The sequence below is a fragment of the Grampus griseus genome, assembly GCF_964374135.1.
Source record: "Grampus griseus genome assembly, chromosome: 9".
NCBI lineage: Eukaryota > Metazoa > Chordata > Mammalia > Artiodactyla > Delphinidae > Grampus > Grampus griseus.
The window spans coordinates 27110187-27126252 of NC_139003.1; the positions used below are offsets into that span (position 1 = coordinate 27110187).

Sequence of the window (16066 nt, forward strand, 5' to 3'; positions counted from 1 at the left end):
TGTTTGGCTTCTCCTGAGGCTCACTGGGGGGAGCAGCTGTTGCCCTCTCCCAGATAAAGTGACATATTCTAGGAGAAACAAAGTCCTAACTAGCTGTAAATTACTTCTCTTATCATCCAGCCCACCCCAAAACAAAAACACTGCTAGAAAATTTCAAAATGTGATAAGAAAAAGACCCAATCCATTTTGGATATAGTGATTGCCTCAGTTTCATAGGATATATTTTTCTCCTGCTTCACAAATACCAAAAGAGCCACTTTCAACCCATAGCCTGTGCAGTGAATTCATATCCTTACCTTCAAGTGTTTCTTGAATATATTTACATAAAACACATTAAAGCCAATGTCAAACTTTTGCGTACTAGAGTTTATTTAATATCTGAAGTATCCTGAACGTATTTATACAATAATACATTAAATATCAAAGTTTTAGTTTATTTAATATCTGAAGTATCATATGGCACACTTACATCCTTATTTTTAAAATTTATTTAGAGCAATATTTATAGGTAACAATGTATTTTAGCCACAAGTAGGAGAGCAACAGAGGAATCACGAAATCCCATACACAAAACATTATAGTTCTATTTAAATACGTTAGAGCTTAATCTATAGGAAAATATATTCTTTAGGGAATAAAAGCTGTTAAAACTATAGCTCTAATTATACAGTTTTTTTTTCATACCTATAACTAGAGCTAAATACAATTTGAAAAGTTCATAAACCAGTGAGGTATTACTATTGAAAGAATACAATAACCCTTAAGATAAAAATAAGAAAAATCTAAGAAGAATGAGTCTAAGTAATTACATTATAAAGCTATATAACCAATTCAGAGACTCAAAACTATCATTTTACCATGAGGTCACTGATTACTTTTGTCTGGCTCTCATATGACATTCGCTCCTTCAGTATATTCAACAAGTAATTTTTGCACTTTCTCTATGCTCTTAGGGAATGTGTTTGGCCCTAAGAAAACACTGCACAACAAATCTGCCCTCATAGAGCTTACAGTCTAGTAGGGCAGACAGATGGGGAACATAGGCTCCTGTAATACAGCATAAGAAGGGCAGTTCTGGGGCCTCCCATCCTAGAGGAAAGAACATTTAAACTGAGACCTATAGGATAAAGGATGGAGCGGGGAAGAAGGAGATGGAAAAAGGATTCCAGGCAGAAGAAGTAGAACATGCAAAAACCCTGAGGTACAAGAGAGTATGGTTTCTTCTATAACAGTGGTTCCCAAATAAAAGACCTCAGGAGACTTGTCGGGACAGAATGAAATTTTCACTCATCAATGGGAAAATGAAGACCAAACTGTAAGTCTTTTCAAAGCTAAAGTCCTTCAATTAGTTTTTTTTAGATTTTTAAAACATTTTATTTATGTATGTATTTATTTATTGGCTGTGCTGTGCGGCATACAGAGTTCTTAGTTCCCCAACCAGGGAATGAACCCATGACCCCTGCAGTGGAAGCTCGGAGTCCTAACCACTGGATTGCCAGGGAATTCCCTTAAAGTCATTCAATTTTAATAACTGAGTTTAAGGCAGCCCCATTTCCTGGCATTAAAATGGCCCCTCTCTTATGAAATGACAGTGATAAATAGATGACCCTATTTTTAAAATTACTAAAAACTACTAACATATGAAATCGAAAAATCTGGGAATCACTGTTCAAAGAATAAACTTCTAAAAGGTGTTTAACATGGTTAAAGAGGACGGTAAGGGAGATATCAGGAGATAAGGCTAAGGCAGGCAGTTAGATCATGAAGGGCCATGGAAGAATTTTGGACTTTACCTAAGAGCAATGGGAATGATTTTAAGCAGGGGAGTGAAACTTGCTTACATTTGTAAAAGATTACTCTGGGATGTTATGTGTAGAATGTGTGTTAGATGAGGCAAGATAGCAGGGAAAAGGACCAGCTGGGTAGCACTACAGTGTCCCAGGAAGAAAGGAGATAACAGCTGGTATTTGGGCTGAATTAGTGAGACTGAGTAGAAGATGACTTCATGAAATAAACTTACCAGGACTTGGTGATTTGTTCTATTGGGTAAAGAAAATGAGATGGTCAAGGTTGATGTCCAGGCTTTTGACTTGGGAAACTGAATTGATAATTGGGTTAACTATTGAGCTAGAGATGGTAAGAAAAGGAGCCTTTTTGTGGAGGAAGACAGTGAGTTCATTTGGGGACATGCTGCATTTGAGGTATCTTTGTATTCAAAGGTCCCTTAGGCCAATTGTCTACACAGGTCTCAAGCACGTGAGAGAAAGCTGAACTTCGGATATTAATTTTACATTCGACAGCATGTAGATAGTAAACGAAACCATGGACATGGATGAAATTTCCCAGAGAACTTAGCATAAAAAAAGGGGACTTAAGACGTATTACTAAAGAGTTGGCAGGAGATAAGCAATGCAGAAAGAAGCCAGAGACAAGGAGGCCAGAGAGGTGGGAAGAGAGCCAAGAGAGCAAAGTATCCGGAGAACTGTTTCCTGGAGGGAGCAGGCAATCAGTCAGTTGCTGCAGGAATCACTTGAAAGGACTGAAGGATGCTCATTGAAAGTAGCAACAAGCAAGTTGTTAAGGACCTTGGGAAGGGCCGTGGAAGGAGCAGAAGCCAGATTACAGTGAGTGAATCTGCGGACAGGAAAGAGCTCTTTTACGCCGTGTGGCGATAAAAGGAGAGAATGGGGCAGCAACTGGCTGGAGATGTGGGTTTGAGAAAGTGGTTCTTTGTTTTATAAACATAGGAGAGACTTGCTCATGGATATTGTAGGGGTCACTTGATAAGGAGAGTTTGAAGACTTACTGCAAGTGAAGACAATCAATAGAAATTCAAATGCAAAATATTGACTAGCTTTAAAAAATCACAATGTAAAAGGTCCTTAGAGATGTAAAATATGGTGCTCCCAAAAGAACCCAGGATCCAGTTATAAAATTGTCAATGGATTTAAATACACATAAGGATATAAAATGGTTCCAAGAAATTCTCTGAAGGAATCTCATTTAAACACATTTTTTAAATCACATTTAAAAATATTATTTTAAATTATGGCAATTTTAGCTCTTGTCCATAGAGATCATACTCTTTAAATAATATATATCTTTGAATAGTTGGTGGCAGGGAGAGCTTCTCCATTAAGGCTGGCTGGCAGAGTCGCTGGAGTCCCATAAGTCTTCGAATTCTTAACCTACATAAATGCTTTAAGGAGCAGGGATTCTCTAAAGTGAATGGGAAAAACAAGCAAAAAATAAAAACAATATTAATGGATTAACCTGTAAGATACAGACTGTTTTAGAATAATATTAATAGTGTCATTCTAAAAAACAGGCATGCACACGTTAGCAACTGGTGACTTTAAGTAAAATTCAAATTGCAATTAAGCCTTCCAGACCATTCCTCTAGAATGTAAGCTCCATGAAGCAGACGTTTAGTCTGCCTCTGTGTCAGAAAGAGAGTCTGGCTCCTACAGGGTGTTCAACTACAATATGTTAAATGAATGAATGGACTTGATTAAACAAAGCAAAGGCTCACATCTCCTTCTATTTATTTTTTAGAATTGAGTATTTGAAAGATATATTTCTTTACTTCCGCTCTCTCCTACCAATCTTTCTGATGAATAGTTATCTGTGAAACATCTGACACAAATGTTTCCATATATCCATTATTCAATCTTAGGTTTGTTTCAGTGTCTGATACCTAAACATTTTATATTTTCCAAAAAATCTACTAATGTTATTCAAATGTCTGATGTTAACCTTTATTTTCAACTCTTACTTTATCTCTTAGTACCTTTATCTATAGTATAATTACAGTACCGATATATTATCCCAGCAACATGAGCTAGTGAAAAGGCAGCATTGCACATGGACTTAGTTGTGGGCTCTGGACTCAGTCGGCTTGGATTAAAATCCTGGCTCTGCCACTTCGTATTTGTGTGATCTTGGACAAGTTATTTAACCTCTGTGGTCTCAGTATTCTCACCTGGGAAATGTGGATAACCCTACCTTACAGGGTTGTTTGAAGATCGAACAAATTAATTCATGTAAAGTATTAGAAAAGTGCTTGGTACATTGTAATCATTCAATAATGTGAACGATCACTCAATTCAGTAATCAAAGAGATCATATTTCTGTTCTATTTGAGATTATAAACATTCAAATTATCTTGAAAAAATTAAAACAGTGTTTTTGAAAAACCATTGAGGCAAAGTTATTGTTATCAAAATAGGCAGAATAAACCCATCGTTTTTAAAAAATTACCATTTTATTTTTTTCCCTTACAAAGCCTCTGCCCTACGTATACCTGGAGGAATCCTGACATCCAGTGGTTAATCATACTCATAGCAATCAACTGACTTAAGCTCTAGTTGCAATGATGTGTGACTGAAACAAAAAAACTTCCTGGTCTTATTCTTACTTGGATTGCTTTTCTAAAGTCATAAGAATTGGTCATTCTTTTGCAACACAAACACATGGACAATGAATTACCAATTAGAAGCAGAATCTGTTCTATGACAGGAAGCACAGTAGTATTGGAGAAAAAGCCTTTGTTTTGACATGAGACAGACCTAAGAGTTCAAATCCTTGCTTTATTATTTTCTGTCTATAACTTTGGGAAATGAATTTATCTAAGCCTTAGGGTTTTTTCCTTTACAATCTCCAAAATATTTTAACTCGTCTATTGTAAAATAAAATATAGATAAAGCCACTGCACAAACGTACAGTTTCTTAAGTTATTATAAGTCATTATCAGGTGAACATCTTTAATCATTTCTCAGGTCATGAACAGAAGAACTTCCCCAGCCATAACAGAATTCTCTCCACAATCCATCCCAAACTTCATTCCTTCCTCCCCCATAAGGAACTACTGTTCTGATTTTCATAGTAATCACTTCCTTTAGAGCTTCATCATCTCAGTGTGCTATCCCTACCCTATAGTATTGACAATATTTTTTTGAATTTGATGTGTTCTTTAAGGCTTTTTTAATCTGCAGGGTCTTCTCTCTATCCTCTTCTTCCTTTCAATTAATCTTTGAATATCCAAAATGCCGTATTTCCCACAGCCTGAATTTTGAGACTGCATTTTCATGGTGCACTTCTGTGTCCTACTGCCTTCTCTATTTCTTGCAGATTATTAGCTGGATCCAGAGGCTTGATCAGACTCAGGTTTGATCTCTTTGGCAAAACTATAGCTGGTGCCGTGTTCTTGCACCGAGAACCACATTACGGGGTATTAGCAGCTTACTGAGGGCTGCAAGATGGTGATATCTAATTATATCATTTCTTTTTAATTTATTATTTGGAATACTTTTATAAAAGGATATGTTTGCTCATGTATTCTTTGGTTACTGGTGGCACAAATCATACAGGTAAGGTGGAATAAATGTTTGTATCTTTTCCTTCATTAATTTTCAAGATGATGAATTGATTTTCTTATCCTTTGGAGCTGACCAATTTTTTAAATATTATATTTAAATATTTTAATTGGTTTCAATTCATTGAAATAATTATCCTTTGAAGCTTAAATTGTCCCATATTTGGCCAGTGGGAGCCTCAAGCTGGCTCCTGAATTCTTTGGACATGAGTCTGTGAGAGTTTATCTGGCATGACCAGATATACCTGACTCACCTTGCATATTTCCTTCCCCAAACCTGAAATCATCCATTTCTCCAAAAAACTCTGGCTTCTTTTTCCAGGAAATGCTATTTCAAAGCCACAGTCTGGGTGCTAGGGATATGCACTGCTACTGGGCTTGTCGTTATTTCTAAGACTCTTCTGTAGACAGATAGACACACACACACGCATTCAAGGTAAAATAGTTTATGAGTTCATACTAGTAGTACCAATTCAAATTCAGAGCTACAGAATTTTTCTTTAAGCTCTTCCGTATTACATCTGTATTCCCTTTCTTCCACACTGGCAATGCTGGTTCTCAAGGATACAAAGAATAATAGAATTAGAATATCCTAGGTACTGACTACATCTGTCATTCTCAGCATAACAATATTAACATCATGCTACCAACCAATATAATTTCTGAGCTCTGTTAAAAATGTCTTTGTGTGTGCTCTTTCCATTTTTCTCCCATTAAAAACAGTTGTGTCATATCTACATTATCTGACAGTATAACCATTGTATATCTTCTCCCTTTTAACTGGCGCTTAGTCTTGGTTTTCTGTTTAATGCTCGTTACTGGTCCTATGTCATTATCTCTTTAGTTATTTTGTTTGTCTGAAGCTTATTTTTTAGGAGATTCTTGAGAACGTCATCAGAAGAGTAATATTGTTTAAGATAATCTGAATTTTCCCTTATAAGTCACTTGTTCTTTTTACCTACATGACCAAAGAGTAGAGTAATTTGTAATGTTCAGCTTCAAATCTTTTTTTATTACAGAAAGTTTTTCACAGTACATATTTTTGTATTTGTTCTGTTCCTTTGATTTGGTTTTCTTTTTCTTTAGCTGTCTTCAAAACTGTCCCTGTCTTTCAAAGCCTTTTATATATCCCTTTATTTCCACTTTATTTTTCAAATTTTCTTTAATTTCATCTTCTATTTGTCCTAAGTCATTATCTATTGCATTATTAGTTCTTGCTTTCATTCCAGTTCAGTCTTTATATTCGAAATTTTTTGTTTTTCTTTCTAATTCCTTCCTCAGTACTGTTACCTCATTTCTGAATTTTTCTAATACTGACTTGTGTTGTTCTTTCATGTCTTGTGTCTTTTCCTTATGCTTTTTAGCTTGTTTTGAAACAGAGGGTTTCAATTTTAATCTGTTCTGAGGGCATGTTTTTCTGGTGCTTTTGTTGTCTGTGGGGATGTTATTCTGTTCCTCTTTCTATTTTTTCTTATAATAATTTTTTTTTTTTGGCTGTATGCGGGCCTCTCACTGTTGTGGCCTCTCCCATTGCGGAGCACAGGCTCCGGACGCGCAGGCTCAGCGGCCATGGCTCACGGGCCCAGCCGCTCCGCGGCATGTGGCATCCTCCCGGATCGGGGCACGAACCCATGTCCCCTGCATCGGCAGACGGACTCTCAACCACTGAGCCACCAGGGAAGCCCTAGCCTTAGTTTTTTATTTATAAAAATTAGCAACGATAACACTTAACTCTACAAGTTGTGGGGATTCATGACATACTTTACATATACATTTCCGATACTTCATGTAACCTTACCATAATAAAAATAACATAAAATGCTAATAATTTAGTTTTTAAAATAGCTAAATTTATAAGTGTTTTTAATGCTGTAGGCTTTATGCTAAACACCTCACGTGCATCATCTCTTTAAATCCCCACAACAACCTTATGAGGTGAATACTATGCTAGCCCCATTTTGCAGTGGGAAAACCTTCTCATAAAAAGGATAAGTAACTTGCTCAAAGTTACACAACTAGTATGACTATCTTGGTCTTTTTACAGGAAATAAAAAATTCCCCTCCCCTCAATGAAACAAAAATGATGCAATAAATTATTGCTGTTTCCATGAAAATATCAGCCCTGAATGACATATGCATTATATGACCCAGCCATCCTAACCTAGGCAAGGCCAGAGTTCCATCCTATTCTAGGTCTATCTGACCCCAGAGGTCGATTTCTAGGCTCACGATACTATATGATTCATCAGATTCTCTAAGGTTCCTGTTTCAGTTGCCACAAAGTCTCTTGTACCGTCCAACTCATTCCAGTGGAAACGTCATGTGAGGAAAATCCAAGCTTCCCTCCAAATCTGCTTTCAGTTGAACTATCACTCTTTCTAGCCCATCAAAGTCTCCATCCTTCCTCCAATTTACGTCTCTTGCTACCATAGTCAAAATGGTCCAAATTCAGATTATATACTTTAATGTACGAGACTCTGATGGAAACAAAGTGCTTAGATGAAAACCACTATATTGCCCGTTTCTTTTTATAGAACTTTATACCTAACAAATATGGTACGTGAATCAGCTCAACGTTTCAGTTTCATCTTCTTGCCTATAAAATATAATCTACTAAGTTGCATAAAATTTGGCTGATCCTAAAGGCTAGGCTGTCACGGTTTTTCACATTTAAACTTGATTTAGGTGTATTAAGAGTGCCAGAATATTTAAATGTAATGCCAAGTTCTATGATGCTTCTTCAAGCTCTATAAAGTGATGTCCATGTAGGTTTTGAAAGTTCATTTTTCCAAACCCATATTTTGACAGAGAAAACCTTTCCAGCTTATGATTTTTTTTCTAGTTTCTATTTGAATTTGGAGTAATTTTAGATGTACTTTAATTGAAACTTTTGCAATATGATTCACTTTTATGATTATAAGTAAACTTTAACCTAGAGAATACAAAATGGCCTGCTTGTCATACATACTTTTGATGGTAGGAATTTGTCAATCAAGACCCAGAAGAGAGCATATCAAAAAGGATAATTCCAATTCATTCCATTCATTCATTTACTCAATATTTATTGAGTATTTACTGCTTATTAGGCATTATGCTAAGCCTTGAGAATACAAAAATAAACAAAACAGATCCCTGCCCACATGGAGATTACAGTCTACATACTTTATGATATATAGCAGTTAACTTTTAAAAAGTGAGTTCTAGTCAGAATATAATATAGTAATAGGATTACTCATTATACAATTAAAGAGTTGGAAATTATCAAGGAAAGCAAAAAATTAGTATCTTCTATCAGAGGAAGTATTAAGGATGATTTGAAAAAACAGATAATTCTGAAAACAAAGTAGCTATGAAAAAGTATCAAAAATGACATTAAGAAATATCCCCCATATGTATAACTGATTCACTTTGTTATAAAGCAGAAACTAACACACTATCGTAAAGCAATTATACCCCAATAAAGAGGTTAAAAAAAAAAAGAAATATCCCCTATATATTCTCCATAAAAAATTTTGTAGGAAAAACTTTTGCTTTTACCTAGTATTTGACGGATTTCTGGCCATTCTCTCTGTACTTCTAGTGCAGATTTCAGTTTAGCACACAGAGGGATATAATCCATGTAATCCATTAACACACGAATAACTCTGCCTACCAAGTGTTTCATCCAAGGAACTGTAATAAACTCACAGAACTGAGAGAAGTGATGAAATTTAACTTAGTAGTACTTTTAATACACTATATACAAAAACACTTAATTTTGTTCTGAAAAATTATTATCTGTCATTTTACAGGACGTGAAAGTTCCCTCCTTGTAATGAACAAAAAAAGAAAAATAAACGGTTTGCTTGTTTCTGTGAAACTAGGAGCCCTGAAGCACGCGTGGCTCTGATGTGATTGTATTCAGCACGATGTGGAAGAATCATGCTTCTTTCCATGCTTCTAGCCCCAACATTCCACCAAATAAGCATAAATTATTGATATATTTTCCCACATTCTTCAACATTCGGTTTCGAATTCAAGAAAAATACACTTTGTTTTTGGCCTAGTTTTATGCTTATTTCCCCATATCATTGCAAACAAAAACTCAAGAACAAGAAAAATATAAAAGTTGGAGTTGATTTTTCTTTTCTTCTAACATCCCTGATGAGCAAACGTTAGGATGATGACCCAATATGAAGAAGAGAAGGATGTAACTCACCGGGTTATCTTTTACGACACAAGACGTCCATCCCGGCAGTATCTCTTCCTCTATCTCTGACCATACAAATGAATTTCCAAAGATGTCCCCGTGCATGCAGTCAAAGCACATCTCCACTTGATAGCCGTTATTCAGCAACAGCCTGAGCATTACCTCGTCATTTAGGGCATACTGAATGGCACTGGGGAAATGAGTGTCATTCACATGCATGAAATAACAATTGACATTAGCTCCATGGGCGAGAAGCAGCCTGACAATTTCATGATTATTGGCCCTCACTGCCACAAGAAGACAGTTGAGGGGATCTAAGTTTGGGTCTGCACCTGCAGCCAGGAGGACTTCTGTGCAGTGGATATCATTATTGCAAACGGCAAAATAGAGAGCAGTCTTCCGTTCATCATCGTAGCTCTTGGAAATGTGGTCAGCAAGCAGGGTATTGACATCAAAGCCATTTTCAATAAGCAGTTCTAGGCACTGTGCATTTTGTCCATCTGCTGCTGAGTGAATTGGCGTTAGCCCACTTTTCTGAATTGCATGTTTGGATGTTACTGGAATAAGATATTTCAGTGCACTAAAAGAAATCAAATATCCACACGGCATGAAGAAAATCAAGAAATTAAATAAACCAGCTTCCTCACTAGACAAGTGAATGCAATTCACTTAGTTTCCTGTATTTTCTCTAGATAACCTTACACAAAAACATTTAATATTTGTCCATTGACTTACTACTTTTCAGTTTAGTGTAATTTAGTTTAGTTTTGATTTAGCTTCCCAGGCTAAATATTCCTGGGGAAAATACTGGATCTTATATATTTGGTCCTAGAATTGTAATTATTCAGGAACCCTCCCCATCTTTCAGTTCTTCTCTGAACAGCATAATATCTATAATCAACCAATGCTATGTAACGAAAAAAATATAATAGGAAAGTAAGTCCATTTGATGCCATAGAAGAATGCTTCACACTCTTGACCATTATAACATGGAGTCACAGGAAGTTAGAGATGGAAGTAACCCTGAGCATCACTGAGTTCAACCCCTTTAATACCAGCAGAGCCATATGAAGTCTTGAGAAGTGAAATGACTTGTCCAAGGTCATATAGATGTAGGGCAATGACTACAATTTAGGCCTCTTGAATTCTCGTTTGTTACTCCCCTTTCACTGCTTCCTGAGCAATGTATGCTTGAATATTGGCCATGTACATCCTGTCTGCTTACTTGAAATTGAATTATTGGCAACAAGAAGAGTCTTTGTTGTTCCATCAACCTTACATCTGTTCAACCGAGACAACTAACCACAGCTTATGTTTCAAAGAACCTGTGACAAATAGCTGTGAATTTCACACTTGACTGATGAAATAGAGAGGTATGAGAGCCACAGGCAAGGATAAGTTGATCTCTTGTGCCTAATTCAGAGCGACCATATGTGAATTTATGAACTTTGACAACGTGTCACTTAGTGTCAATTACGTGTCATTGGCTACTTAACCAATGTCACCACTGAAATTGTGATAAAGCCTAATGATTTCAAAATTTTTGAACTTATGAAATATACTTAATTACCTAAAACCATCCTTTCATGGTGGGTAGTTTAATATAATGATTACAGATTTCTATTGATATATTGGTTGTGGCACATTTTTGTGATTTAAAAGTATATCTGGCCTTTTTATTTTGGGGAATAAAGAAACCTAAATTTATAATGAAACTTTTCTATTCAAGAATAAATTTGACATTATATTATAATATCTGTTGGTGTTGATAAAGATTAGAGTAACACAAATTTTAACCCTTGGCCAAGGGCAAAATTTTTAGAAACCTGTAGCCATCTGTTAAACGTATTAAAAAAACCAAAAAGGCACATTTGGGCGGCTTGTGCAGAATTCTCACTTATAACTTACCTTCTTCTAAAAGAAAATATCTTTTCATTTTTAAAAGTAGTATAAATTCAATGTGGAAATTTTTTAAAGTAAAAGAATACAAAAAGAATGGGAAAAATCAAACAAATATATAGATATACAAAACTTGTGAACATTTTGCCTTTTTCTTTTTGGATTTTGGGAGGTGTATAGATAGATTCGGGATTATACCATATATACAAGCTTGTGTTTTTCCACTTGAAATGATCATGCTATGATTTATTACTCACAGATAATGTCCCTCGTAGGCAGCTCGGTGTATAGGAAGATGCCCTGCTTTGTTAGGTATGTTTCCACTTCCTCCATATTCCAGCAGGAGGGAGATGCAGTCAGGATTGCCCCCTCCTGCTGCCTCAAACAACACTGATGCCCCATCATCCGCCAAAGCAAACACATCCCCTCCTGGCAGTATAAAACATGCGGCATAGTGATAGCTGGACAGACTGTCAAGATAATCTTAAAAATAGCCTGTGGTTTTCCTTTCTGGTTAGGACTTAAAAGTATAGAATTAAGAACACCTGTGTTCTCAGTCTTTTCAATAAACAATCATGCAGCGTGTTTCATTCTATTAGAAAATCTTTCTGTCATAAGAACATCTGAGAACTCGAGTCAATTTCCACGATAAACAAAGTCTCCCCCAAAAAGGTACAGTTAGACTTTTAAAGGCAGCTGTTAACACTCGATTTAAAAAAATATTTATCAACTGTCTTCTGTGTGCAAACACCATGTGTGACCCAGCAGAAGATGCTAAGATAAATAAATCTGACTCTCTTAAGTGGCTCTGAGGGGAAATGAGACAAAATATCATCAAAGAACACAAACTGTATAATATTCAAGTGACATCAGGACCAGAAGGCTTGATGTAGGGGAAAGTGGTCTGTTTGCATTGTGGTTTTGTTGCTGACTGTGAGAGTTTGGGGCAAGCTATTTACTTCTATGAACTTCCAACTCCTCATCTGTAAACTAGAGTAATACAGCTTATTTCATAGGGCTGATTTGATAATTAAATGAAGTTGCATTTGTGGGGTGCCTCAAAAATGTTAGTCTTTTCCCCACAGAGGATAATGTTGTCCTAGCCTTTATTTACAGATGAGGAAACTGAGACCCAGGTGCTTAAGTAACTAGGCAAGAGTCAGACAACAGGTAGGTGGCAGAAACCAGTTTAAGAAGTCGGAATCTTAATTCCCGGTTCCGTTGTTGCATAAAGCACTTGGAGGTTTCAAAGGAGGACAACATCACACTCTGTTGGGAAGAATTAGTCTTCAGGGAGGAGGTGTCTCAAGACACTAACTTTGAATTGTGTTGGAGGGTATTCCAGATGAGGGCGAGGACCTGACCCAAACCCAGAAAGAATGAATGCAAAGTATGTTTGGGAATATTGCTAGGCTATTTAACTGGAGTGCAGGATACATATTAGGAGTAGTGAGAGATAAACCTGGAAAAACAATTCAGGATGGTGCAGTGGGGACCTGAGCATGATTCAGTGGGCAGTGGGGAGCCACTGAGGATTTTCTGAATCGTTTATTCTACTGTAGTTGACCTTTAGGGAGAGGAGCTGAGTTGTAGTATACAGTATGGATTCGCAGATGGAGAGACTGGAAACCAGGAAAGTGGTTAGGAACCAATTACACTGGTCCAGGGAAGATGGGAGGATGCAGACGAGAGGGTCTGCCAAGGTGAGAACTGGTGAGAGAGAGGGTTGCTGTAGCACATGGAAACTGACCATATTTGAAACAGAAGGTGATGGGGGAATCAGAGATACATCTAAGCTCTCAGTCTTGGCTGAGAGAAATTATTAAAAGTGTGAAAGAAGAGGAATTCAATTTAGGAGAAGATGAGTGTGAGACCTTGGTGAGCCATCTATGTGAAAACTGGGAGGAGTCAGGGCCAGGCACACAGATTGGTAGGTCCCCGTGCATAGGGTTCAAGTGAGTTGCGCAATAAGGGTCTATTGAGGGGGCTATCGAGGGATGGGACAAAAGCTTGATGCCCAGATACGTTCAGGAGAGGAAGAGGAGCCAGTGAGAAGTGGAGAAAAGGAGATCCAAGAGGCAGGAGAAAAGTCAGCAACATGCAATTCCTTTTCTACGTACCTTTGTGGATCAGGTGTTCCAACACATCACAGTGACCGTACTCGGCCGCAACACCTAACGGGGTGACTCCAAATCCGTCTCTTAGGTGGACATTGCCTCTGTGGTTTAGTAGTAGAGCTATTATATCTTTGTGGCCTTGTTTGGCTGCTTCATGCATTGCTGACCATTGCTTGACACAGGGCTGGTCAAGGCTGGTGTGGTGTTTAAGCAGGGCAGACACCATGTCATAGGAGCCCATTTTCACAGCTTGAAGATGATTTTAGAAAGAATAGTCAATGGTAGGCTTATAACATGAATACCTTACATGGCATTAAACTAATGACCAGGTTTAATATCAAAAGAGATATTAGTGATTTCTTTTCTTGTATTTTTCACACCCCTTCTATTTCTCATACCAAATTTCTATTGTGAAGTGTTAGCGTGCAAGATGATACTGCCTTTTCTTTAAGACAGACCTGAGGATGGGTAAGAGTTTCATGGAAAACAGGATGCCTATCAGTAAGGAAGCTGTGTGTACTCTTTCTAAACTTCTGTTGCTTCATCAACAAAATGAAAATAACATCAACCTTTGTATAAGTTAAATAATGTATGTATGTAAAATGCTTAGTATATACTAGGAGCTCAATAAATGATAACCATTATTATTACTATAATTTCATCACTTCTAGGATCATGGAGCCACATGTGTAAATAATGTTTATCAAATTTTTCTCCCTCTAGAATGAGTTTTTTCCCCACCAAATCCAGCAGTAAATATTAAATAAACTTCTCTTTCCTATATTCTTATGAGAGGTTAGCAATAGGAATGTTTAGAATCCAGATAGGTCAGTTGTTCTTTTTTATAGGTGAAGTAAGTGACAGCTAATGTACTATGTTTTCCAAAGTTCACTAAATCGGATGTCTCTCTCCCTCTCTGTTTTTTTCTAATAGCTGAAATTACACTGTTAAAAGTTTTCCCCCCCTTCGGATTGTTAATGGATTGTCCCAGTTTAGATATAAATACTTCTCAAAGAGGTCATGCATTTTCCTCTTATCAGTCAAGTAAAATCTTAGTAAGAAACAGAGCAGGACGAGTGCCACTCTCTAACACTCATTCATTCGTTCATTCATCCTTTCATGCAGTTAATACGCACTGGCTATATGAAAGGCACTGAGTTAGGCACTGTGGACAACAGGAAAAAGACAGACGTAGTTCTCCCTCGTGGAATTTACAGCCTGGGGAAGAAACCTACACTGTCTTCTGTTTGAAGAGAGACTCAGAGTCTGGGCCTTTGCTGGGAAAGGCAGGAGGACATGTAGGGCCACATAGAACATCCCGGGCAGCTAGGAGGCAGAATCCAGAAAGGCTCTGAGGCCAAGGCAAAAGAAAGGGCTCCAAAAGGCATAAAAGGAGGATGAAGACAAACTTGGCCTATTTCATTTGGAGGCAGGCAAGCCATCAGGCAGTGAGATTTCAGTTTTTCTTCTGCTTACTGTCTGAAGCAGAGTCTGCTGACAAATGCCTTTCTCTGAATCACCCACCTGCCACTGGCAGCTCTAATTACAGTGAATTACCTCATCCTGGCTGGTGCTCTTGCAAACATCAATAAGTTAAACAAACTAAGAGATAATGTGTCCTCATGTATCTTCTTGCTCCTATTCCATTTTTTCTACTTAGTATTAAAATAATGAACCTCTTCCCTCATGATCTGTTTTCCTTTTGTCTGACTCAGGGAACATGTTGATTAGAGATATTAGTCTTTTGTCAAGAAAATAACAGCATATATAAGCCATATTCAACTTAAAATAATTAAAACTTTGCTTGCAGTTTAAGTTTTGGAACTAAGAATACATTTTATTTCTCATAGAAATAATAATCAAAATCATGGGGAACCCCTCCCAAGCTAACCCATGAAGACATTCTTAACAAATAATTGGCTAAAATAATGAAAACTAACAAGGTACAGAACTTGTGTAATGTAGCTAAGCAAAATACAAATTAAATAATATATGAAGTAAAAAATATATTTCACATATATGTATCTTTATATGCTTAGAGGAAACAAGCCTCAGTTGAAGAGTTAGGGAATTAGAGAATTTTGCATTGGTTACAGGCAGTATTGAACACTTTATACTCTGCTGGCACTTTTCTTTTTTAAAAAAAATTTCGGGGCTTCCCTGGTGGCGCAGTGGTTGAGAGTCCGCCTGCCGATGCAGGGGACACGGGTTCGTGCCCCGATCCGGGAAGATCCCACATGCCGCGGAGCGGCTGGGCCCGTGAGCCATGGCCGCTGAGCCTGCGCATCCGGAGCCTGTGCTCCGCAGCGGGAGAGGCCACAACAGTGAGAGGCCCGCGTACCGCAAAAAAAAAAAAAAAAAAAATTCTGTCATTTTCTTTCTGGATATATGTGTTTTGTTCATATAATTTACTTAATCTCGGCAGTGAGTTATCTTCTGACTCATATGACATACCAATAGAGAAGAGATTTTTTTTTTGCAGTATCT

At 37.2% G+C, this 16066-nt stretch overlaps 1 protein-coding gene across 3 annotated transcripts in view; it reads right to left on the bottom strand.

Annotated features, from left to right (window-relative positions):
• Positions 1-384: 384 nt before the first annotated feature.
• ASB15 (ankyrin repeat and SOCS box containing 15) overlaps positions 385-16066 on the bottom strand; it is a 33720-nt gene continuing 18038 nt past the window's right edge. For all 3 annotated transcript variants that reach the window (XM_082661499.1, XM_082661498.1, XM_082661500.1), the window contains 5 exons: positions 13583-13828; positions 11720-11891; positions 9573-10143; positions 8912-9065; positions 385-3219 (listed from right to left, as the gene is read on the bottom strand). In XM_082661499.1, coding sequence (XP_082517625.1) covers positions 3047-3219; positions 8912-9065; positions 9573-10143; positions 11720-11891; positions 13583-13828 — 1316 coding nt within the window. In that variant the 3' untranslated portion in view covers positions 385-3046. The remainder of the gene's footprint in view (positions 3220-8911; positions 9066-9572; positions 10144-11719; positions 11892-13582; positions 13829-16066) is intronic.